The following is a 25,391-nucleotide window of genomic DNA, read 5'->3' as shown; positions in this document are numbered from 1 at the left end:
TTAAATCAGAAGTATTATCCTGACTGTTTTTACAGCCCAGCAGATGGAATTAGATGGAGTTAGAATACTGTCTGTGTAAATCCAACATCAGCAAAATAATTTCTTTCTCTCTTTAAAAATTATCTTCTTACTAACAGATAAGAAGGAGATACTGAAATATTATTAACTGAGATAAAAACACCAGTCTACGAAAAACTAGGGGAAATCATAAAGTGAGGCTTTCTAATGGATCCTAACAAAAAGCAGTTTGAAGACTGGCAAAAGAGTTTTGAAGAAAAGAGACTGTTAAAAAAATAAAAGAAAATCATGGATATACAACAGTTTACCACCATTGCAGTACTGACAGCAGAATTTTACAGCTGCTTGAGTAGATTTGTCTGTTACATAATGATTTAAAATACTTGTCATAGCACTGTTATTAGTGAAGCTCTTTCCTTAAAAAAAAAAAACTTTAAAATGTTACCTGAATAATTCAGATTTTCTGTGAAAAAAATGGAAAGGCAATTTCACTTCTTTTTCTTGACAGAAATTAATAATTTGCCCCTTGTCCATTTTTGACAGGATGCAGTGTGTATGTAAACCCAGAAGTATTTCATGCAGTAGAGAAACTATTCAAGGAGACTGGCTATCGAGGCCTGCAAATTCATATGGGTTGAGGTTCTTGAACACATGTGAGGGAGTCATACACTGAAATCACTTGAGCATCTTTCTAAAGAGTGGAGAAGTGGTGTTGTCATTAAAACAAAAAGATCAGGGCTGGCATTTCTGTGTTCGAGGTGACAACTCAGATTTCTTAACAGACTTTCCTTTTTCCTTACCACCTTCCTTTCTAGTCCCCAAGTATCTACAGAATAGTTACTCTTACTTTGAAGTTAATAACTAAGTTTGGTACCAAGGAAGAATCCTTCCAGCCCTCTAATTTGAACTAAATTACAAGGATGTGTACATGAACTGTACACATCAAAAACAGGTATTTGTAAAAATCCATAGTACTGTCTTTCTTTTTTGCCACTTTATAGAATAAAAGTGGGAAAAGTTGGAGAAAGACAAAAAGAGCATGCATTCAGTTCATGGCACAGAAAGTTTACATCAGAAACACTATCCTGACAATAACATTCTAGAAAGATAACAGAATAAAAACACTGTCGTTTGCAAGGCCTTCCCAGCACCTTTTACAATCTTTACCAAAGGAAATAACCCATCCTTTTCCATATCCTGAAAGAAGGAATGAAAAGGAGGATGGAATCAGTCTATTTTCTACGCATTGTCAGAGTATTTTTATGAATACAATTATTTCAATTTGACCTTTATTCATGAAAATAAAAAATCAGTTATTTGAGGAAAATGCTTTCTTACATATGTTACAGATGCAGTATACATTTTTATGAATCTAAATCTGATCTCACCTTTATGTTTCTGTCAATACCATGGGATCTGAGAGCATATTTAATTCCTGTAGGTGCATGTACCAGGTTCCACATCAGGATATGCATTACTCTTTATGTGTGCCTTGTTTTTCAAAGGAAGAAACTTAGCACATGGTTCAGAAGGTAGTCACAGCATACTCCACCTAGGTCCCCTGTCTGAGCACCACAATCCTAATGATATTTAACCTGGCCTTCAAATAGTCTGACTTGGGGAGCATTGCACAGTCATGGGAAAGTAAGGAGAAAGAGTTTTCATGCTATTGCAATGTTCTGGCTTATTAAAGTGGCACTTCTTAGCCAGAAATAGAAAAGATCCTTTCACTGGCTGGAGCAAATACACAGTGACAGGTAACGCTAAAAAGCTTTTCACTGATGTGGTATGGAAGTGAATATGGAACACTTTCTCGTAATGGTCTTGGTACTGCAATGTAAAAGGAATGTCATCATTTTTGTCACACAGTAAAAAGACACCAACAAACTGAATGTCTAGAACTGGTGGTTTTGGTAGCAGCTACTACTATTATGAGAATCTAAAATGAACTCTTGATTGGTATAAACAGAGATGCCAAGACCTGGGATTTAGATTGAGAACCCCAAGGACCTATGAAAAGACTGTTAGTTACGCTGTGACTCATTGTAGCAAAAAGGAACAGTGATAGAGCAGCAAAAATATGCTGTTGACAGACCCAGAAAGGCCTCATTTCATAGGCTACTTTTATGTGATCAGATATAAATGGCAAAAGGTCATTTAGACCAGGCATTCAAAGGCATTCAGACATGATGCTAATCAAGTAATTTCTTTTATATATTGTTAGACACAAAATCTGGTTTGCAGACAGAGCACCAGCCACCTGACTGGATCCACTCACGTGCCTCAAGCATGCAAATATTTATCCAAAACTGCATAATAAGTATTAGCTTTGCAGACCAAGAAAGGGAATCCATCCTTTTGAAAGTCTCCTCTTCTATATATCCATATTTTTAGTATTTTTGCTTCCAAAACACTGTGTTATGTTAACAATAGGTTTACAGGGGGTAGGAGGGCATATAAAAGAGCTACAGTTCCTGCTTGGCCCCATTTGCTCTGCACAGATTGATGAGCTCTCCATGTCACATGACAGAGGAGATACTGTGCTGTTCAATAGCACCCTTATCCACATCCTGACTGCATCCAACCCTGACGTATAGCAGTTCTATGTGAACAGATTGCTTTCATGACAGTTTTGAAACTCAGAAGGAGTCAGTTTGAAACGCAATTTCATTTTTAACCATCCTACTAGTAACGTCTATAATCCAAGTCACAACCGTCTCCAACATGGTGGTAATCACATCTACGCAAAAGTGCCAGTGTAAATAATTGGATAGTTCTGAAAGGTTACATTATAGACCGTACACAGCTTTAAAAGGCGAGCCATGACCCTGGAGATATTCAGAGTCCAAGCATTCAGTTAGCAAACAACCTTGGTATTTATATCTTTTTAGTCCCCATCTTCTTGCTATTGAGTGCACCACATAAAAACATGATGAATTTTGCAAACTCCTCTGAAAACTACATCAAGGACACTTGGGCAGCTTGAATTCTGGATTCTTGGATAACCAGAATAGTATGACTCAGAGGACTCTATAAGCTTTCCAATCATCTATTTCACAAATGTACTTCAAGTACTTTTTAAATATTTTCAACTACAACTGCATGATTATTTTAGCCCTTTGCACTTAAACTGTGAAATACTCAAATTAAACAAGACTAATTACCCATATTCTTTTTGTACAGGATGATATTTATCTCAAGTGGTGTAACTGGAGCTCTGGTTACATGTACAATGTGTGATGCAGTGTAATACTGAGATACCCAAGCTAACAAGAAAAGGAAAGAAAAGGATCATGATAATTATACCAAGAGTGTAGACAATATGAAAGGGAGGAGAACTTGGAGCAAAGCTATCTTCCGGAACAAAACCTTCTTTAGCTTCCACACTTGGATTCCTCTAAATGGCTTTAGTATAGTTTTTACCACAGAATAAACCAGAGTGCCATACAGTAATTGTTTTTGATAGACAAGAAAAAATGCCTATATCTCATTAGGGGATCCTACTAGAGCAGCTTTCCTTTAATCAACCAATTCCATACTCTTTCACCAGATAGAAGCCTAAGTCTTCCAAAATAAATGGCTACCTGATTACACAGTCTCCAGGGTGTATTACTCTGCTTGGATACTAATTATCTCATCAAGGTTTCCATGACAACTTTCTTTGCTCATGATGGACCCCAAGTAAAGCAGTTCATTTAAAGTGATCAGAAACATCTCAGTCCAAAGCCACTTGTAATGAACTTTCACTTTCCATTTTATCCTATCTACTCTGACAGGATACTCACAAGGGATTCCCAGTCTCTTTAGCCATATGTTGTATTCTCCACTGAATTAAGACTCCCGTAAAGTGTAATCCACCTTTCACTTGTGGAGCTGCTCAATGAAATCCAAATCTACGGTCAGGACTGAATAGGAGTAGAGAAGAGAGAGAGAAAATAAATGAATCTCATGGAAATAAGATTACATGCATTGACTGTAAGTGTCAGATACCATGTCATTTACCTATTTTTTCCAGAAAGCACTTGGATTCATTCACCAGCTATGCTGCATCCCATTAGAGCCACTATCACACAGACGGAAAGAAAAATCATTCTGGAGAAGAATTTCTGAGAAACACAAGGAGTGAGCAATTAGCTACAAATTGCTAATTTAATTAATGAAGAATAAAATGATAACATTAATTAATCTTGAGATAATAGACTGATTTAAGAATCACTGATAAGTACCTAACCATTATTAGTTAGAAATGCTGCCAGCTCATACAGTAAGAGGCTCAGTATTTCATTTACTTCAGAAATGATACTGTATAAGGTTAACATTCTTTTTGATTTACAGAAGTTTAACTGTTTACCTCCTACTTACATTAATAGCCATGTGGTTAAGTCATCATGTTTTATTTTAAAGAAAGAAATACAAGCAATGTCTTTAAATGTTTCACTTCTTAATTTTTCTCAAGACAAAACTCTGCATTTTGGGGATCTGTCCCATACTACAAAAACTCCTTCAGTCTCCATATCATACTCTATGTAATAGTTCCTGCTAAGATTAGTGTGAGTTCTACTGAAGACAACAACCATCCACTATTGTGCTTTACAAGTGTTTTCATTATATTTGCAAACCTTAAAAATACGAGATCCTGCCTGCTTAAAATTATGTTTCTGATGGCTTAGTTGATGTGTTCTGGAGTTTTTTTTCAAAAATGGCATCAGTTCAAAAACTATTTTACATAGATTGTCAATTGAAACATCATGAACATGAACATTAGCTAGAGTGAAGGGATAGGAAGAAAAAAGTATGTCACACCGCAAAACAAAACTAGTATGGTGAATACCAGACAGAAAACTGAATAGTTAAACAATGGCTTGAAACAAAGTATAAATAGAATTGTATGCAACTCTCCCATTTCTCTAGAGAACACTCAGCTCTCATGGGTGCCTGAGCAAGGAGCTTGCTGCTCTGTGGGCTCAATTCAAAGAAATACTGAGGGTAAAGAAACTTCTTGTAAATGGCAATCTTCTCACACAGCTTCTCTTCATAGATCTTGCATTTTCTTCACTGTTCAAGTGTAAGTATGTAGACAGCAGCCCTGGTCTGTATGAGGTGCCCACTAAGCTAAAAGCAGGACAAGGATGAGGACTACATAACAAGAATCTTCTGAAAGCTTTAATGAGGAAGAAGAGAGTTTTCAGAGGGTACTTTGCTCCACTTCCATCTCCCACCTGAACTACAAGGCTAAATCTTTGTGTTCTCATTGGTTTTGACTTAATTAGGAAGCAATAGATTGCAGTCTTCTCAGCCTCCTCATTTGCCTCTGGATTTTTGGCTCTTCCCCCATGGATGTTTCATCAGAATTTGGCCCATAATAGTAAATATTGTTGTCATAGTAAAAAGTTCATATAGCATTAAAAGGGCTAATCTGCAAATTGCAAAGGAGGCAATTTTTTTCTTAGGCAACCAGTCCAGTTGGAAGCAGAAAATAACCTTGACCTTTTCCTTAACAAAATACACACAGCAGATGCTTTTCTCGGGTTTCCTGAGATGTTATGCCACAGTTATATATAAATCCTGGAAAAGCTGGTAGCCTCTTTCATTCAGTGGCTTAATGCTAACTGATTAGCTGAAAGTGACAGGAGTCTCCACACAACAGAACTAGTCTTGCCAGGACCTCCTAAAAGTACAGGTGCTAACACTCTCCCTTCTTAGACAATTAAAATAGTTAGTGATCATAACATAATATGACACTCAAAATACATACAAGAAATCATATGACACTTTAAAACATACTAGAAATAACTGTCACTATTCAATTCATCTTTCTGAGATGTCTTACGACATTTCATGGACCTGAATATCTCTTCTGCAATAGGTACATGCCTTAATATTTCTGGACTTGGCAGTAATACCTTTGGAAGCATCTGTTGTGTGTTTATGCCTACTGAAGTCTCTCTACTTAACTCCTTCAATTGTTCAAACCCTTTCATAATTTGTGTCCTATGTCCACAGGACATCTTTGCATGCTTTTTGTGGTTCCCATTTCGCCATCAACTTTTGAAACTGCTGGTTTGAACCTATTTAAGGCACAAATTATGCTACATACAATCCCAGAGAACACTTCTTCCCTGTCTGATCATATTAGTGTGTGGATGATGGTGCGGGGAAGTAATCTGATGGAAGTCCTCCAGTGAAATACTACAGGAAGCTAACAGAATATAATATTCCTTGCAAGTCATAGGGTATTAGCATTTTGAATTCGGTCAGGAGGCACCAGGCTTCAGAAGAATGTATTTCTTGGACAAGTCAAAAAACTCAGTTGCTCTATCTAGATATCACAGAGATCAAGAAGTAATGAAAAATAACTGAACTCACTTTTGTATTTGTTGAAAATTGTAAAAACTGTCCGTGTAAAATGCTGACTTCTGAGTGAGATATTTGATGATGAAATAAAGAGACAGAGTCAACAACTTTGCAAGGACTTTTTTTGATTCATTTTGCTATATACTGCAGTGCAGTTTTATTTTCAAAGTAGTTCATGTACATCATATTGCCAGAACTACAAACTGTGTTGCAAACTCCCTAACACTATCAGTTTGGTTATAAAGAAATCTGATCCTGAAAGATGTCCAGTACACAGAATTCTTATTGAAGCTACAACTGAGAGTTCCTAGGATCTTGCAAAAGGTTCTGCAAGAACCTCACAGATCCAAACTATTCTAGCAAAACAGAATTTCATTTTAGGATGTCTGACATTTGAGCTAAAATTCCAAGCTGTGTGCTGCATCAGCACCTTGAGGGCTTTGCTCATGGCCAATGACAGACATTGAGCACCTAAGAGATACCAATTTTTAAAAATGAGTAATGTTTAAATGGTGTATTTAGGTGCTTAAACAGACAGATGAACACACAGAGGGTTTAAGTCCGAGACTTTGAACAGTTTGAATTAAAAAGTGAATATATTTTTAGAATGTATTTGAATTATCCAAGATTCACTTCTTCACTATTAATGAGCTGTTGATCCACTTATAGTAATAAATGCACAACTAGTGGTAGTTTGACCAGAGAGTTTCCACAATTTCTATTTTCAAAATACATGCTCTGTTTGCTGCTTTTCAGCACCTTCCTTTTCCTTAATTAGTTCCTATAGTTATACAGAATTATTTGAAAGGTAGAATCAATATGAGAAATACTGCTATTCTTCTAAGCCAGCACTCATGCTCTGTAACAAAAAGGAAGAAAAGATTTGCAGTTGTCATGTTATTGAGTATATTTTCTATGATGTAGGAAGCATAAGCAACCTAATGAGGCCCCTGCCTCGGTTTCTCTTCTTCTTTTTAAAAGGAAATTATACCTCTTTTGTCTCTTCTGATATGCAATGAAGGAGAGGAGGTAAGTAGGAAAGACTGGAATATGTAAGGGAAAAGTAAGGAAATTAAGAAGAAAAAAAGAAGGTATGGTGAGTTGCACTGTGGGGTTTTTGGGGCACTACAAATTGCTAGAGCTAATCTAACAATCTAAACAATTTAAAACCTCAAACCTACAAAGCTTTTTTTCAGTTACATTTGCCAAAACTTGGAACCAGACATGAAGGGGTTAAAGGGCCAGGGAGCAGGTACAGCTCAGATCCTGCAACCTACCAGCCAAGGGTGATACCTATAAGACGGCATCTACACGAGAGAACAAGTTAAACCAGTTTCACCCTAGTCTGTAGTAAGAAATCATATAGCTTTCTCCATAAGCCCTTAGATTTAGGAAGTACTTCTGGATTTTTTCTGTCCTGCGATGGTGAGAAATCTTTCTTTTTTTTTTCTTTTTTTAAATCTGCTGGAATGTGTAATTTAATGAGAGGCTTTATTTGCTTCTGCTCTGAGAAGAGTGGAAAGACTGAGACCTTGTCTGACAATAGCTGATGTGTTTATGCTGTCTGTTTTCTGCTGAGAAAGCAACAACTATTGTTTTGTGAAGTGAGGTACTAGCTAGGCTGTGTTGAGATGATGCACTGGTCTAACTTGTCTATGAAGTAGAGGATGAAAGAATGCTTTTAACTGTGAGTAAGCTGAGTGGTAAGAACTGTGTTCTTAATCAGTGACTAAACTGTTCTTAACCCTATAGGTAAGAATTAGGCTCTTAGTCAATGGTGAAGTCATAGCCCTTTGGCTCTAGATACAGCACAAAAATATCTTGAGCACTGAAGTTATCTTGCATATAGGTCTTTTTTGTTTTTTTTTTTTAAGATTTAAATACCTGAAGAAACTAATTATCAAATAACATCTCTCTCTGCCTCATTTGCTTCTTATTTCATGTCTATGCTAAGGAAACAATGTCCTGTAGGTCTTCGCCAGTGCAGCTTGAGGATCTAGATTCTTTTGTTGCTCTTTACAGGGGTAAAGCTGATTAATTTAAAAGACAGGTTACTGCCTCTCAACTGGGAGACTGACCTCTCAACATGGAGACTTATATCTGTGTAACATCGGGTTGGATTTGTGTGTGTGTGTGTGCAGCAGTGGTGTTTTGGTGTGGGGGGGGGGAGGTTGTTTGGTTTTTAAAGACAACTTGACCAGCTGGTACTATCACTAATACTGCCAATTCAGTAACCTATAGGAAGGGTCCTAAAACAGTTTTCAAAACAGAGGGAAACCTTGGGTATTTTTTGCCAACGTACTATGAAAAACTGCTCAGAGCTTGTACTGTGTTGGTAATTAAGTTGGTAGCTTAAAAAGCTGGCATACTACTATGGGTAGCCGCTGAAAAGCGGTTTCGGTGTGCTTACAAAACCCCTATTCTCTAAGAGCCGTGGCTGTTTTCGCTTGTGAAAAACAGTACATCCAACAAAGACAAAGCTTAACTTCACAAAATCTCAACAGTAAAGGCTGATGCTATTAAAGACAAAATCCTACTGTGAAAGGACTATATAATAGACTTTGGGGGCCATTGGCCTACTTTTTTATATATATATACACCAGTGTTGATACTACAGCTGTCTAAATTGCTTTTCCACATATATACACATCTGTCTGTTCAAAAAGCTGTAGGCCCTAGAGGAACAAAGTTACACTAGAACATGTTGGTTCCCTGAAGCTGAGGAAGCATGCCAGTCTCTTCTTGTGGTGCAATGGACTGGGCTTTCAGACATACTGTGTTTTTAGCTTCCTAGTGGAGTCAGTAAGAATTAGGTTTCCACACTAAAGGCAGACTTAGTTCTGATGTGAAAGGGCTGTTGAGCACAAGGCTTCAGGAGATCTGCATCAAGGGTGGAGGCCAGGCTTCACCTCCTCCCACCACCATCCTAATGAGAACAGGGTGGTTTCTCATACTGCGCAAAAACCCCCCTTAGACAGTGCCATTGTCTTTGAGTAGGCTGTAGATATGGGGAAAGGCTTTAGGTCTATTACCTTGTTGTGATGTTATAAGCTGCCATAAGCAAGTACCAAAACAAATGAATGGGAAGTGGGGTCACATAAAACAGAGCAACTTATGTTGTGTAATGATGCAGTGTAGCAATCTCAGGACAGTATCACATTTAACTGGTTACAGAACTGGAAGCAGCAGAGCTATGCCAGCACAGTGCTGCACCTGAATTAAGAAAGCTAAACTTATTAACAAATGGGCTGTGCTGATGCTACACAGCTCTGGACACTGAGGCTGTTAGTCAGGAATGGCACCAAGCGAATACACCACATCCTGTGACACTGGCTAGGAGATGTCTAAGGCAGTAGTCTATTGTAATGCGGCATGGGAAACCATCCGGTGTGGGAAATAGCCAAGCAGGTCCGAGTGAAGAGCTCTGGATACGAACAGAGGAGCAAAGTCTAGAATACATTTTTAGTGCTGTCTTTAAGATTTATGCTAAATCCAGCCTGGAACTTTTGCTCCTTCTGATGTTTTGTGGTTGTCAGGTTACACAGCAAAATGCAAGAAGGAATGTTTCTTACAGAAGCTGCTAACTATAATTGGATTGTTCACCCTTAACCATACACTATATCTGAGGATTTAGTGAATCTCACAGCAGTAATTGCCACAGTACTTATTGTTTGAGAGTGGTTTATCTGAAAATATAAATTACTGCCTCTTGGGATGTTAAAATATAAAAATAGATTTACTCAGCTCCTAAAGGAGTCTTGCCAGCCAGTCAGAGCCAGCAGTTCTCTAGCTCTCCTCAGATAATAGAAATATAATCAATTCAACCAATTTTAGACCCTGAATAAAATGGAGAGAGGGAATTATACTGAGTTGCTTGCCTCTTGACTCACTCTAGCCTAAGCTGAAAATGACTCAGAACCACTATTCTCCACCCCCTCACCCCATTATCACTTGGGGGAGGGAGGCAGGGCATATGTACCAAACAAAATGTTAGCATCCTCAGTCAACACTTAGTGAATACATATTGTTTCATAATTTGTATTGATTGTCACCATAACCTACAGTGACAGCAGAATGTGAATTACCCCATACACTGGGAAGTTGTCCAACTGAAACACAGTTGTGAAAATCAAAGTTGGGAGGTAAGATACACACTCTGCTAAGGTGTGTACCTTAGTAAAGGTAAACATGTAAGTAAATATGAAAGACACGACAGTCTTTGAAGTTGCTAATAGTAAAAAAGCAGATGCAGGATTTGTGTTGGTGGTAGGCATGTACATTAAATCATGCCCCTTTCCTAATAGGAAAAGGGTTAGGAAGGGTTTAAGCTGAAAGGTTACAGAATAAGGGAAGCACAGCATCCACAAATAAGCAAAGCATAACTGAAAAACAAATCTTGTACTGTGATTGGCTGGCTCAGAAAGTAATATCCTACTAGAAATAAAATTGGGTTAGGCTTACTGATTCAATAGTTCCACTTCTGTTTGAGAAACAAAAATCCTTTTCAGATAGGTGTTTATGTTGTTAACCGTCCCTTGTAGGGGTAGACTCTAAGTGAAGACTTTTGGCTTTGAGTGATAATACATTTAGCTGAACTGAGCTTCATGGCTGCTTTCAATGTACTTAGTACTGCTTCCTGGTAAACTAGGCATCTGCACAGTCTTCTGAGACTTCTGGCCATCTGTAAATCTTAACTGATAGATATAGCAAATGATTTTACTTAAATTGCAGGTCTCCAAAATCACAGGACTAAGAAGTAAGTTAAATGTAGAATATGGTAGCTGTAGGGCTCAGTGTTCTAAGTACTAATTTATATGAACAGAATGGTTTTCCTATATTTAAAATAGAGCCAAAAGAGAGGCTTTGGCTTGCAGTAAGATACTATTGCCACCTTAAAAATGACAGTCTACTGCTAGCTGTCGGATTTAAACAAATAGTCGTTCAAAGTACTGGATTACAGCAGTACCAAGCTGTGAGTTTACTTTCCTGTTAAAAGCAGTTATTACAAGGATCACTGAATCAATGCCAAACTAATACTAACCACTAGACTAAAATGAGTAAAAAGATGTATATGTCTCTGAAACCTTTGCTGCAAAGACTACTGTATGTGCTCATCTATATTCTTCTTTAAATACCCACAATGTACAGCAACCTGAAAGGCTTCAGGATTTCTCAGGGAATAGATTTCCTGCAGTATCCCGATTAGTTTTCTTCCAGAGACTTTTTTTCTCCTCCTCCTCCTCCCACTGCATTTTCTTCTTTCATTCATGCAGATTGATACAGCCTCACAGAAGTGTGAGGGCAGCTGGCGGGACGCCAGGCCAACCCAGCAGCACCCGCAGCAGGGAAGCAGTGACTCAGCAGAGGTGCTGTGCGCCTCCGCAGCTCCACCACAGCACTGCTCACTCACGCACAACCCATCCGGAGGCAAACCTTGTCCTTGACGTTGAATGTGGCCACAGCTCCTGGTTACCCTGATTTTGATGGGAGGGAGGGCATGTCCTCTAATGAACCTGAAAATGTGGAGCTGCCCCACAGAAGCTAATAATCCTAGGAACAGAGGCTTTGTGTGATCTGAGGATTATTTGAGGCTTACCTTGAGGAGAAGGCTGGCAATTTTGTAAAGCAACTCATTAAGAACCAAACCTTCACTTAAGAAGCTCCAATGTTAAAACTATCTCAAAATAGCATAATTTCACTGCATTTGTTCCTTTTTCCACACTGCATTCTACATGGCTACACAATGACAGCTGATACGCGCACATACACACCCACCCTCAACAGATTTAGTACATATACTGGCATTATTTACAGTAAGACTAAATTTTCTGGAGTTAAGCAGACTGTGTCTGAAAGGAGATGTACTGAATGGTCCAAAAGGACAACAATCTGGCCAGCTGTGTATTAAGATGCTTTTTATTGTCTCAGTTCTTCAGACTTCTTTCTTTTGCTTTTTTAATAACAAGAATTTAAATGGCTCCCTCTTGTGGCCTGAAATCTTGCTGGTTTGCAGAAAGTCCTTGAACAGAAATTGGAATTCCTCTATATACATGTGTGTACATCTGTCTAGCACAATCTAGTTATCAAAATATGGCAGTGACTGATGAGCACATCTATCTCTTGCAGCTTAGGTACTTTTGAAAGTACCCAGTCGTGACTTTTGATTGCCTTCAGCCGTATACCCTTAGAGTGGGGGGGGGGGGGGGGAAGAATCTAGAACCATATCATGCCCCATCTAATTTTGTAATGCAGACTAGACTCTATCTGTCTTGCAGATAACTTTGTTTTAAACTTGTCTCTGGAATGTGAGCACAGAATATGCAGATAGTATAACTTCCTTGGTTTTGATACCTTTCTTCACAGGTGAGCAAATCTGAACCCTCTAAGAGCTGGAAGGAGGGTAATCGGAACTCTGAAGGAAAGCTAAGGGCATAAATGACTGAATGGCAGGAAGCGTAAACTGGATTTTGACAATCTTTCATGTCTTTCCTTCTTGCTGGTATCTACTAGCTGATAAAACTTTGGCTCAGGCTTTTAACTCATGAAGGCCTTCTTCACAATGACTAATGGCTACAAAATTCTGAAATGAAGAACTGAGACCCCATCATAGAATGGGACATGCTTTAGCAACTTTGGATATTAAGCAATAATCTTGGAAACAGACTTGGGCGAAGAAAAGTCCTTATATAAGACATGCTGAGGTATTGGTGACCTCATTAGGCTAATTAAATGTATACACAGGAAATCTCTACTAAACCTTGTGAGAAAGCAGGTCTCAAAGGTATTGTTCCAGGACTACTGATTCCAGTTCTGTGGTTTCTCACAAAAGTTGTCAATGAATATTTATAAACGCTTAAAAAAAAAAAAGACTAGGCTCATTATAAGAGTAGGACTAATTATACAGATGGCTTTACAGCTTGATAAAGCTACCTTGCAGATTAATCTCTTCTTTGAGAATTAAGTTCTTACTGCTTATGCTGATTCAGAAGTCTGATGGTATAGACTCAAGAGGCTTATGCTCAACAGGAGAAGGCTTTAAAATGCCATATTGTATGTCTTGCTTTTGTCATTGTCCTCCTTTGCAAAGAGTTTTCCATGTCACAGCATTATAGGCTGTAACAGAAAGAATGACAATATGGCTATCAGTATCAAATTATATACCCTTTTAAAACCAAGGATCTCAGAAGTGAGAAAAAGTTGTTTGGAGGTAGATGTGGACAGATGGCATTACCACTTCTTCCACAGAAAAATTACTACAGTACACTGAATAATCATTCAGTATCTTAAGATCCTTTTTTAAGGGTCTGTATGGTATAACTAGACTACATGGCACCTTACAATCTCTCTCTCTCTGCTTCAGAACAGAACTGATAAGGATAAAGACTTACTGAAGAGTAGCTGAGACAGTTTAACAAATCTAAAGTTAAAAAAACAAAAAAACAAAAAAACAAAACTGCTGCTCTGAAAACCCCTTTTCAGCTGCCACCTGCACTAGATACACTTAACCTCAAAAATGCCCCTTTTACCTATGCAATCGTGCAAAGTCAGATTTCTGAACATAACCACAATCATGATCTTGATGGAACTGAGCTGCCTGACACCTTAAGCCTGATGGGATAGGACCAGGTAACAGGGCATGTCATTACCTATTTCTCAAGAGGCACTCATTCTAAAATTGCTTGGAAAATCTATATAAAGGATAATGAATTACATATAATAGGCATGGATTTTTATTTTAAATATGGCCAAACACTGTTAATACTACAGAATAATTGAGTGGCTGGGGCACCTGCCTGGTAAGTCTGTGAGACTGAGGTTTTTCAGCTGGAGAGGGCTTATTAATATTTTCCTTCTGGAGTCTATGCCCCTTTCCCTTCTGGGGTATCACTAAACTGCAGGCTATTTTATAAGAGGGGTGCTCTCAAAGACTTTAACAGGTTGTATGGAGAAAAGAACTAGAAATCAACTGATCCATAAGCCTCAGAGCTTTATCTTCAGTTAAGTGGTAAAGGGGCTCTCCAAGCTAGGCTGTTGAAAGGCAGCACAAATACTAACACTATGCCAATGCAGAAGTATTTTTCTAGCTAACTTATGCTTTTTCAGCTTTGCTTTATGAAATACTGGCACACCTAAAATGAGTTGATCAGAACTTCATATCACAATTCTCAATGTTAGAAGGTGAAATACTAAGAGGCAAACATCAATCTCTGAACAGTTTTCAAAGTTTTCCCTGCATCTCTGCGAAGGTACTCCCTTCTTCTTGACTCAGACTGAAGGTAAAAGCTTTCACGCTGATTTCATTTACTTGTTTTGTAGTAGAAGACCATAATATGGCAGGATTAAGTTATGAAACATGCTTCAGCTATCTTTGTCGCTTTAGCGTTTGCTTTATTAAAATTGTACTTGTAGAATTGCAAGTGGCTATGCGAATGGTTTCTTTTAGTTTAAAAAAAAAACAGAAGAGAAAGGCTTGATAAACATTTGCAAAGTTACAGGCTTGGAGGTGAGGTTAATTAAGGAATTAATATCACCTTGCAATAGGGAAAAAAGCTGATCCTGAAATAGTAATGGTGACAGAACTTAGTATTCATTTGTTTGTTTCAATGCTGAAATAGGAAATATCAGTACCTTTCATGTCACTGAATCAGTGCTCTGCATAAGATTAGATTTCAGGTAAGTGAAGTTAGAGTATATAACATATTTATGGGGAAAAAGAAAGGTAGGCCCTTATTCTCTTAAGAATTAAGAACCCAAGTCATCAGAGAACAGGTCCCATCAAGCTACTGAGAAAATGTCATTCCTTTGGGTGCTATTTTATCTAGCCTCAGTGAAGGTTAAGGTCAGATATAATAGAAATTATGGAGTGACAATGAGACTGTTGTTGAAAAGCATACCCCAAGGAAACCTCAGGGCAGTGCTGCTCACACTTCTCAGAAAGAAAACTAGGTTCATGGATCCTTAGTGAGCTTTTGTGCCCTGTTTCAGCTTAACCTGAGGCTATTAGGTATTTATGAAACATCATGTCTCTTAAATAAGGTTTGAATGTGGAATTTAATACTCCTTCCTAATGTGTGCAGGATTTTGGCAAGCAAAGTTTAATATGTATGTCGACTTAAACAATAATTCCTCCAACTGAAAGAGGAAACATTATGTCACTGATTATCCTACATCTACCTGGTATCTGTCCATGGTTTCTATGAAGTTCCTGCTACTAGCTATTGTTACAGACAGGAAGCAACATCATGAACATAGAGCTCCCTGTAAAATAGTCTGTAACTCTTAGTAACGAATGCAAATGTAACTTCCACAGCATGTCAAAATCTTCAGTCATTAAACAAAAAAAAAAAGTGGTGAAACTAAGATTAATACCGCAACTTTAATTTGACCTCTTTGTAAAGGAGGTTGAATTTTATAGCAGCCTTTCACATTCTATGAAAACTCTGTAAGACTTCAGAATTATCAAGCTTTTATCAGCTATGCATTGCTTTTAGTGATCTATCACTGGCATATGTGGGTGAAAGGGACTGAGGCATATTCCTGGACTTGACCTGGTAAACTGTACTATAACAAATACAGCTTTAATAGGTTGCAGGAGGATAAAAAATGTTGAATTTATGCCATATACGTACTTTCCCTGCACACAACAAAATTCCTCTGGTTAAATTACTACATTGTGCTTCTAGAAGAACCACTATAATCTGAGTTATTGAAACAAACAACTGAAGGCTTATACATAACCAGCTTCCTACCACCTCCCTGTGTTGTTTTACTGTTTGGTTTTTTTTAAGGCCTCTTTTCTGTGCAAAGCACTTTAGCAATATATTTAAATGATTGGAAGTTGCATAATATGATTAAGCAGTTTTCTGAATGAAGAATGCATTCCACATACTGTATGTGACCCTGTTCTCTTGATTCTTTCACTGAAAGAGAAATTATGTGACTTTTTTGCATTAGTGGCAGCTGCCAAATGCTAAAGCGGAGGCTTCAGAGGTTTTTTTATATATTGAAAATTACTGTCATTCCCTCTCTCACATATGAATTTACATCTGAAGTGTTCACCTGAATCAAATTTAATCTCTTCCTTAGGGCCGGATATTGGGAGAGGGAGACGAATTTCTATTATAGGAACTTGCACATATGTGTAATTAGGGTACAAAGTAGAAGACCGCAGCCTCAAAAATATACGGGCAGTCCTGAGCTGAGCTACCAATTACCAGTGAGGTGGAAAAACGGCTGCAACCTTCCCAGCTAATCTCTAGCAGCCAGCTGTACCCGCAGAGAGACAAGCGATCAAGAGTTAACTGCATTCATTGTCTTCCCACTCACTCTAACCCCACCCCTTCCCTCAGAAGAGTTTTGATTCTTGCTCTAGCCCGGAATAAAGACAGCCTACAAGGTACAGTTATCTTTCTTCCTACCTCCTCTAATCACTCCTACTCTGGCCAGCCAGCACCGGAGCAGACTGGCTCATGAGCTGATGCGTAGATACAAAATCACGTTTTGTACTTCTAAAAATGCTTATTTCCTGTTCATTTTGCTGCGAGGCGTCTCCTGGTGAAGAGGAAAGACGCGGTGCCTCTCCTGGCAGAGCCTCCATCCCCTCACCGGGAGGGGCCGGCCATCATCACCCGGGCCGGAACCCCTCTCTTCTCCTCTCCCCTGAGGCACTCGCTACCTGCTCTGTCTCGGCTCTCTCACGCTGTCTTTACAGGGCAGCCGTTCCCAGCCCCTTCGCGGTATCTCCGGCTCGCAGGAAGCGGCACTCGCCCTTGCTGCGCCCTCCCCACCTCATTGTGGGGAGCCGCTCCCCCTCCCGGACGCTTAACGGCCGCCCCCGCGCGCGAGGGGCGGAGCAAGGCAAGCGCACAACAGCCGGCGCGCGCGCTCCGTGCCTCGCTGCGTGCTGACGTAGAGGGGCACGATCTCGGAAGAGAGCGCGCGCGCGCGCGGAGGGCGGGCTGCGGCCCGCGGAAGCATGACAGGTGGCGGGAAGCGGCGGCCCCGCGCCGAGGACGCGGGCGCGGAGCAGGTGGCCGTTGGCGTGCGCGCGCGCGAGGCGGGGGGGAGGGGGGCCGAGCCCAACGGGCAGAGCCGGCCGGCGGGGCGTCCCCGGAAAGGGCCCCGCGTGGGGGAGCCGGGGCGGCCGGGACCCGAGGCGCCCGCCGGCAAGGGAGCGAGCTGGCGGCGTGAGCTCGTCCGGCTGCGTTGGCAGGGATGCCTCTGCCTCCCCTGTCCCTGTCGGGATGCGGTTAGAAATCCGACGGTGCTCCGCTTGGAGGATGAAATGCCTGCCTCGTTGTGCTGTCTTGACAAGAAACGGACTTTTTATCCTTTTAAAATCGGGGGGGGGGGCGTCTTTTTTTTTTTTTTAGTATTGTTAGGAATGAGATAGTTGAAGCTGCTGCTTTAGTGGCGTGCATGTGTGAATAGATCGCCTCCCACCCTGTTTCAGATCATACCAAAGCATCTCTAAAACCACTTGAAGTTTAAGCTTTTTCTGAAGTGTTATGCTGTAAAATTCACCAGTTCAGGTGATGGTTAGCAAAGTAGTTCAGATAGTTAGAGGTCTGGTGGATTCTTGCTGCGTCATTTAATCAGGCATGATAAAATAGTGCCCCTACAACTTGGTCAGACTTCTAACAGTCTGTAAAACGTGATTCTTGCATGCAGGCTGCTGTGTGATTGGAAATAGTCATTCTAAAGTAGTCCAGAACTTGGATTAAACTTTCGGCATGCTTAGTCCTTTGCTCGCTCAGCTAGTAAGTGCTTCCGTAAGTCACATTGACTTGTTTGATCAGAGTAGCACTTTGCTATTTAGTACACTTCTAAGAACTTGCCTCGGATGCAAGGGACTCTGTCCTAAGATGCTCTAATCTGTATGTATGCTGCTTTAAATAGCATGCAGCAGAGTTGATATAAACAACTGTTAAATTAATCGCTTTCTATCTGCAGTGTGAAAAAAATGGAGGTGTCAAAAAGAGAAGATCAAATCAGGCAGATATCCCTGATCATCTTTGTCAAGAAGCAGAAACATGTTATCAGCTTAGACTACCTGAAGACTTCTACCAATTTTGGAAGTTTTGTGAGGAGCTAGATTCTGAGAAACCAAGTGGTGGGTTTTTAGTTTTTTTGTGGCTTGTGGGGAGGCTTAACTTGTTTTAACTTTCACTCTCGAAAACAGCCTGAAGGTAGGCAAAAAGGAAGTGAAGATTCATTCCAATGCTGCTTCAGTTCTCAGTTGAGATGCAGGATAATACTTCCATGAGTGTAAAGAAGAATTCTAGAGATACTCATGGAGATGTTAATCCACTTCAAGCTTTCTGAAATAGTGGGGGTGTTTGTGTCTGGTTTTTTTTTTTTAATCATGTAATGCAAGGGGACTAAATGTCCTTTAAATATGCCCTTCTTACAAGTATATTCAAAATAGTCAAAATAGAGTTAAAGCTCAGTCATATCAACCCAAGCTTCAACTTTTCAAAAAACTTATTTGATCAGTGTATTATATAAGGTATCTCTGAATCGGCAAGAAATTACCGTCTCAAAGTAGAGTAATGTGTATAAAAAGCAGTTCATTTTCATATGAAAAGTTTAACAACCTAACTCTTGAATGAAACTTATCTGAATAAAAGACTATCTCAGCTTTCCTTTTCTGGTAAACATCATGTTTGACTGCTTACATTTATGGAGGCTTCTGATACCTGACTGATACACATGTAAAAGTTAGGATCTCCTGTGGTAAGAACTTCGTGGTTTAGATATGCACTCACCAGAAGGTGAAATGGTTCATGCTTTGCTTTTCAGATGCACTTGTGTCAAGTGTTGGACTTAAACTGGTTGGACCATATGATATTCTTGCTGGAAAACACAAAAAAGTAAAATCAACAGATCTGGATTTCAATCTTCACTGGAGATTTTTCTATGATCCCCCAGAATTCCAGACTATAATTGTTGGGGATGGCAAAACCCAGTATCACATGGGATATTTCAGGTATTTTAATTAAAACAGGCTCTTGCTGTGTGCAAATTTTCTCCTCCGTGTTTCTGATGAGACAGAATTTGAGCTGTGCACTATCATTGAGTGAGAGAATTTTTCCCTTCTGTAACAGGATATTAATATGTGGGTTGATGTCTTTAATAAAAGACAGTCAGAGCATTGAAGATACTGCAATTGAAGACTAGATTTAGATACTTATTAGCTTCCCCCTGCCCCAAGCATCTTAACTTATTCATCTTTAACTCTTGCCCTAATGCTTTGAATAAAAAGTCAAGCCTTATGAAATAAGAGAACCTCTACTCTCTGCCTGTATTGACAAAAGTTCCTTTCAAAACCATGCTGTAAGGTTCTAGTGCTCTAGCTCTAGGGATTCTTTTGTTGGCTTTCTGAAGATGGCATGGTGAGGCAGCAAACGAAGTCCTCTTTGAGGGAGGAGAAATGGGCACAACCTGACTGTTTGTATGTACTTTTCCATAAATAGGGATGTGCCGGATGAACTTCCAGTGTGGGTTGGTGCAAATGAAGCTAAGAAGAGCTGTGTGATTTCACAAGTTGGTGATAATGTATTTGCTGCAGTCAAGTAAGGTTCATATTTACTCTTATTTATAAAAAGCAGTATAGGAAAGAATCTGTACATCAGTAGATGTGATGTAGGGTAATGCAGCTATCTTATGCATCTTCCTGTCTTTGCTTCTTGAGAAAGTCTCATTTATTTCCTACTACTGCTAGCAAGTTTTAAGGTATTCTGTAAAAGCTTCTATAGGCTTCTTGAAAGTATTTTCCCTTTAGAAGTAAAATACACAAATGCTAATTATCTGATTCTTTACTTATATTGAAAAGACTAGAAGAGATAGTCTCTTGATATAAAATGTCCACTTGGTGTTTTGAAATACTTCCCATGTTACCACAGCACAGAACATAAAAGCGTCAACAGAAACAACTGTAGAAGACAAACATGGTACTTCTTATTGGCATGATTATAGAAAGGGCATCTCAAACAGTGGTGAGGGAAATCAAACATCTAACTGAGTAACATCTAGCTCTTGTTCTTGCCTATGTATAAATACATTATTTTTATGCATAATAGTTAACTGTAAGAAGTACCATTGCTGACCTGGAACAAGATAACATTTATACGGGTATGTAACTCAGGATGATCCATGAAGCCTTGCATGCTCCTGCATAATCAACATACACAACAGAAATGTGGATTCTCTTATTTCATGATCTGTCCGTTAAAAACTGAAAGCTTTCTAAGGATGGATGCATGTTAGTAAGTGGAAATACTGAAGAAACATTCCTGCAAAGCACCCTTGTCTAGTGCAGAATAACCAATGATGTTTGTTTTGAAACATTGTGATGAAACAGTTACATATGTATGACGTGTGGATTAGATGACAAATAATGAATAAGGCTCTGAAGCAGCAAATTAAATTGTTAAGACAGAAAAATCTGCAGTTACTGAGTTCATGCGATCTTCAGCACTTGCAGATTGCATAAACTATATTGTAATGCAAACACAGGAAATGCTAGAATATTGTCTGCCAATTTTTGGGGGGGAGGTGTGGGCAGGGGGAGAGAGAGGGAGAGACTTGAATACTTAAGTAATCTATGTGTATAAATAAACCTATGATTGCTAATCTTCATTATAAGATTTGGAGGTTTAATGATTAGAAGACTGTATTTTTGTTTGTTCATTTTATGGTAAGCTCTTTTAAGACATGTTTCTTCTGTTTACAGATTATTTTTGTCAAAAAAACTTAAGGAAGTGACCGATAAAAAGAAAAATGCTATTTTGAAAGACATAGATGAAAAACTAACAAGAACAGCAGAAGACCTGGGATATTCTCTTGAACAGAAAACTATGAAGATGAAACAGAGAGATAAGAAAGTATGACTTTTGATCCACTAGAAAGAACTAAGTTCTCTTAAACTTTTTTCATTGACTTACCTGATTTTTTTCCCCCCTCCCCCTTTTATTTTGCAAAGAAGCCTGCATTTAAGAATGTCAAGAGCTAATCAGCCCTCTAGATGAAACTTCAGGAGAGAAAATATTAATGCGTGTTTTCCAAATAATAGGATTAAATAAAACCTTTTTACTTTTGTTAACCACAGCTTGGCAAGTAAGGCAAGCTATCAAGGCATCAATTAAAGAAGGAGGGCAAATAGTCTAAAAATGTAACGGTAGCAAATGAGAAACATGGACATAAATTTTATACTGAAGATTCATGTAAACAATTGGGTTGGATCTACTGGAAAGGCTAACAATGATATGAATCAGTAACAGTGTTTTTTCTGCCCATGTATCAAAAACAGATTATGGCACTGGCTGATTGAACAAATGTAGCACAGTGCTGCACAAGTGACTGTAGTGATTTCCACAAATCAGAATTTCATTGTAGTGGAGTTTCCAGTTATTTTAAGCTTCAATTCTTAAAACATCTTGGCAAGAATAACTGCAGTATACCTTAAAACAGAACTGGTGTCCTTGAACCTGGATGCTATATTTGGTTTGACCACCAGGAGTCAAGTGCTAATGTTTTTTAGTTAACAGTCAGTTGTTGTATGTCATATACTACTGTCTTACAGTACTGGTTTCAGTTTTCTGGTTCTTTATTTAGGTGGTGACCAAAACGTTTCATGGAGCAGGCCTAGTTGTTCCTGTAGACAAAAATGATGTTGGATACAGAGAACTTCCTGAAACAAATGGTGAAGATCTTGTTTACCATATTCTCTGCTTTTTTAAGTAAACAATCTGCAATCACATGTGTATTCTGGCAAAAAACAAACTGCATTCATATTTTCCACTTGAAAAATACCAGCAGTGCAGTGAAGAGCAAGGCTCTTAATCATCACACTTGAGCTCTAAGTATTTTCTTTAAGTAAACAGGTTGAGAATCAGTGAAAAACACTAAATCTGAAATAATACTTCCTAAAGTAGTAGTTTAGACTACTGTCTTCTGTATTGGCACAAGTATTTCTGCAGCCATGTGATAAGTAGATCCAAAGAACTGATCTACATTCAGGGACTTGTGGGTTTATTTATTATTTTCCCCTTCTTTTCCTGATGGTGTTTAACCTGAATCAGCTCCTTGCTGAAGTTTGCCACGTGAATGCTTGTCCATATACAAGGAATTGAGATGGATGGGTGTGGGGTAGGAGTGAGCAGCAAAGGAAAGGGAGAAGCCATTTCATCAATAACTCAGGCTGCATTGCCTTAGTCTTCATGTAAGCGTGGCACATGCAGTACATCTTTGGCGCAAACAACTTTAGTGCAGTATTAAATTTCTTTTACCTAAACATTTAAATATTTCTGCTTTTATTGTTGCAGCTAATCTTAAAAAAATTTGTAAGGCCATTGTTGATGCTCCTACTGATGACCAGAGACTGAAAGCTTTTGCACCCATTCAAGAAATGCTCACTTTTGTCCAGTTTGCTAATGATGAATGTGATTATGGAATGGGATATGAACTGGGCATGGACTTGTTTTGCTATGGATCACATGTGAGTACTACAACACTTGTACTTCACAAAATATGCGTTATTTTATGCGTGGACCAGGAGCTGTTCTGTGTCTTGGAACTTTATTCCGAAATCATCAAACTGTCATCACTAGGGATTCTCCTGTGAGGCAAGACTACAAGAGTATTCTTAATTTGTGGAAACTATTAATAAGATAATCATATTCATGACACCATTCCATATTTAAATTCCTTATATGGAAGCATAATCCTGCAGTCCAGAAGCATTTAAATAGCATTTAGCACTTGCGATTTAGTGTGCATAAGACAATGAGTTGTTACTAGCCTCCTAAAGATGCAGAGCATTTAGTCCAGATACACTGAATATCTGTAGCTTTCTATCTCTGCTGTCTCCTGTCCTATTACTTGTACTGGCACAAGCATTTCTGTTTAACTGGATCGAAAAACTGACGCATCCTTGAAACCCCCATGGAGGGGAAAAAATTGAACCTAGATCAGGTGCTTGTGTACACTTCCTGTATGATGCACAAAAAGGCTTCCCACTAGCTAACTGCATTTATAAATGCCTAAATTTCTCTAATTGTTGTTCCATTTTAACAAAAACATCATTAGTAAGCTGATTGACTTACTAGCATTTAATGATGTGTAAAGATACCATGGTCCTATGCTGAAAAGTGTCGCATCTATAATAACTCTAAGGCTAGGAAATGCATTTAAAATAGAAGTTTCAACATAAGTGTAATATGGATGGTAGTGAAAATACTCATGAGAAAAGCTTCTCTAAATAAAAATAGAAATAGTATTGGCTAAGGGACTCTCTGAACTTTAACTCAAAAAGCTATTAAGCTAATTATTCACTGAAACAAAGTAAAATTCAGTGCTGTGCCTTGTTAAATTATTAATGTGTGTCTTATTACCCTGCCCTCAAGTCTCCCACAGCATCTGAGAATTTGTGGTGTATTATCCTCTGATCTCCTGCTCATTTAAGACCCTTGCTTATGTGACTATACTGTTTCAGCTGCTTAATTCCTCCCTATGTCTGGCAGGGCAGTGAAGGAACTAGTTACTTAAAACTGGCTGAGTAGGAAGAGGCCAAAACCCTCTCTTACTTCATGCCTACTGCAGTGTGAGACGAGTCATTGTAGGAGTTTGTCAGTGGCAAATTACATCCTTAAAATACTGGGACGTGGCCTGATATGCATCTTGTACCTCAGTTTTGAAATGGCTATAACTTTGCAGCTATAATATTCAGAAAATAGAAACCTTTGATTTCTATTTTAACAAACAGAAGGGGAAAACAATGGTTTTGCATGCTAACAATACAGTTTATCCGAGTGAGGTGATGTGATGATCAGCAAAAATGCTGGGACAACAAATTTGCTATCTGCAGATACTTACAGCTGCTTTCCAGTTCTGACTAGATCCTAGCTATCCCATGGCTTACAGAGCCAGAATAAATGCTGTCGCTCTAGCTGTAACCCAAGAAATAGAAAAGGGCTTAACCTCTTAATCCTCATTATACGAGAGGTATAGTGGGCTTACATGTACAATAAACATAATGTGCTAAAAATGTTCTGATTTAAATACATTTAGTATATTTTTATATACTTTAAATAGGTACTTTCTCAGAGTCTAGGAAGTACTACTGTGGAATATGATAGGGCACTGGAAGCTAGACAACTGCATGTTTTAGCCATGGCATCTTTTGTATGGCTAAAGTAAAAATACTTTCCCTCTCTTCCTCCTCGAGTCCAGAAAAAACACCATGCTATTAAACATTCTTGTATGAGGTGAGAGGAGCACAGGTCAGGGTTTACACCTTCCCTAAAAGGGGGAAAAAATTATACAGAGCTTGTCCCTACTTGATAGGAGAACCTAAGCACTAAGGAGCTGCTTGTGTCTCCTTTTAACCTCACACGTAGGCAGGTTAGGCCAGGCTCTTGTGCAGCTGAGCACAAAACTAGTGAACTGGTTCAAACGGTTAGGCATGGCTATTACTGTAAGAGTTCACATTGCAGTTCATTCACATGGCAATACATGCTGTAGCATGCATGCCCCTATTACCCCTGCAAACTGAGCAGCAGTTTGGGAAGGGCAGTCTTTCCTTACTGTGCCCACCCAAGTGTAGTACAAGGGTGTACAGTGCTTTTGAGGTGTGGGAGGGAGGAATGTTAATCTGGTAAAGCTTAAGGGTTAGGTGACTTTCTCCCTGTATAAATGAGGCCACTGAACAATGAAGGGTTTTCTTGCTGTCCCCCTTGTTTACAGTACTTTCACAAGACCGTGGGTCAGCTGCTGCCTCTTGCTTACAACCTGCTGAAGAGGAATCTCTTTGCCGAGATCATCCAGTCGCACTTGGCGAACCGGAGGGAAGAAAACGTGGACCAGCTGGCGCTGTGAGCCAGCGCAGGGGCCTGCGCGGCAGGGAAGCCTGAATGCGTTAACATGGGTGATCTTGCACCGTCGAGGTGGGGTTTTCCTTGTTTTGTTTTTGTTTTATATGGAAAAGCGTCCTGTGCGGTCAGTAAAGTTTTTCGAAGTAA

At 39.2% G+C, this 25,391-nt stretch overlaps 1 protein-coding gene and 1 long non-coding RNA gene across 4 annotated transcripts in view; one reads left to right on the top strand and one right to left on the bottom strand.

The window, feature by feature from the left end:
- The window catches only part of LOC135328228 (uncharacterized), a 22,803-nt gene extending 5,574 nt beyond the window's left edge, over window positions 1-17,229 (bottom strand). Inside the window, exons 1-3 of one of the 2 annotated variants that reach the window (XR_010389021.1) lie at window positions 16,791-17,229; window positions 4,021-4,124; window positions 3,804-3,923 (exon numbers count right to left, since the gene is read on the bottom strand). This is a non-coding gene — a long non-coding RNA (uncharacterized LOC135328228). The remainder of the gene's footprint in view (window positions 1-3,803; window positions 3,924-4,020; window positions 4,125-16,790) is intronic. The other variant, XR_010389020.1, reaches the window with a different exon arrangement.
- LOC112997066 (histone PARylation factor 1) lies at window positions 7,722-25,391 on the top strand. 2 transcript variants are annotated; one of them, XM_026122900.2, is made up of 8 exons: window positions 7,722-7,797; window positions 18,325-18,484; window positions 19,174-19,360; window positions 19,848-19,946; window positions 21,107-21,257; window positions 21,988-22,075; window positions 22,698-22,870; window positions 25,117-25,391. In XM_026122900.2, the coding sequence occupies exons 1-8, from the start codon at window positions 7,795-7,797 to the stop codon at window positions 25,246-25,248; spliced, it is 993 nt and encodes a 330-aa protein (XP_025978685.1). In that variant the 5' UTR covers window positions 7,722-7,794; the 3' UTR covers window positions 25,249-25,391. The 2 variants fall into 2 exon arrangements, with proteins under 2 accessions (XP_025978685.1, XP_025978684.1); XM_026122899.2 differs by lacking the exon at window positions 7,722-7,797 and adding an exon at window positions 17,246-17,401.

The sequence above is a fragment of the Dromaius novaehollandiae genome, chromosome 4 (genome assembly GCF_036370855.1).
Source record: "Dromaius novaehollandiae isolate bDroNov1 chromosome 4, bDroNov1.hap1, whole genome shotgun sequence".
NCBI lineage: Eukaryota > Metazoa > Chordata > Aves > Casuariiformes > Dromaiidae > Dromaius > Dromaius novaehollandiae.
Note: the sequence above shows the minus strand (reverse complement) of the source record. Positions and strands in the feature narration are given on the sequence as shown.

Bases quoted from the DNA above. Each gene is read 5' to 3' on its own strand.
- LOC112997066 (XM_026122899.2), top strand. From the start codon at position 17,348: ATGACAGGTGGCGGGAAGCGGCGGCCCCGCGCCGAGGACGCGGGCGCG. The intron at 18,485-19,173 runs GTGGGTTTTTAG...TTTGCTTTTCAG, and splicing joins AGATTCTGAGAAACCAAGTG to ATGCACTTGTGTCAAGTGTT. The intron at 19,361-19,847 runs GTATTTTAATTA...TTCCATAAATAG, and splicing joins TATCACATGGGATATTTCAG to GGATGTGCCGGATGAACTTC.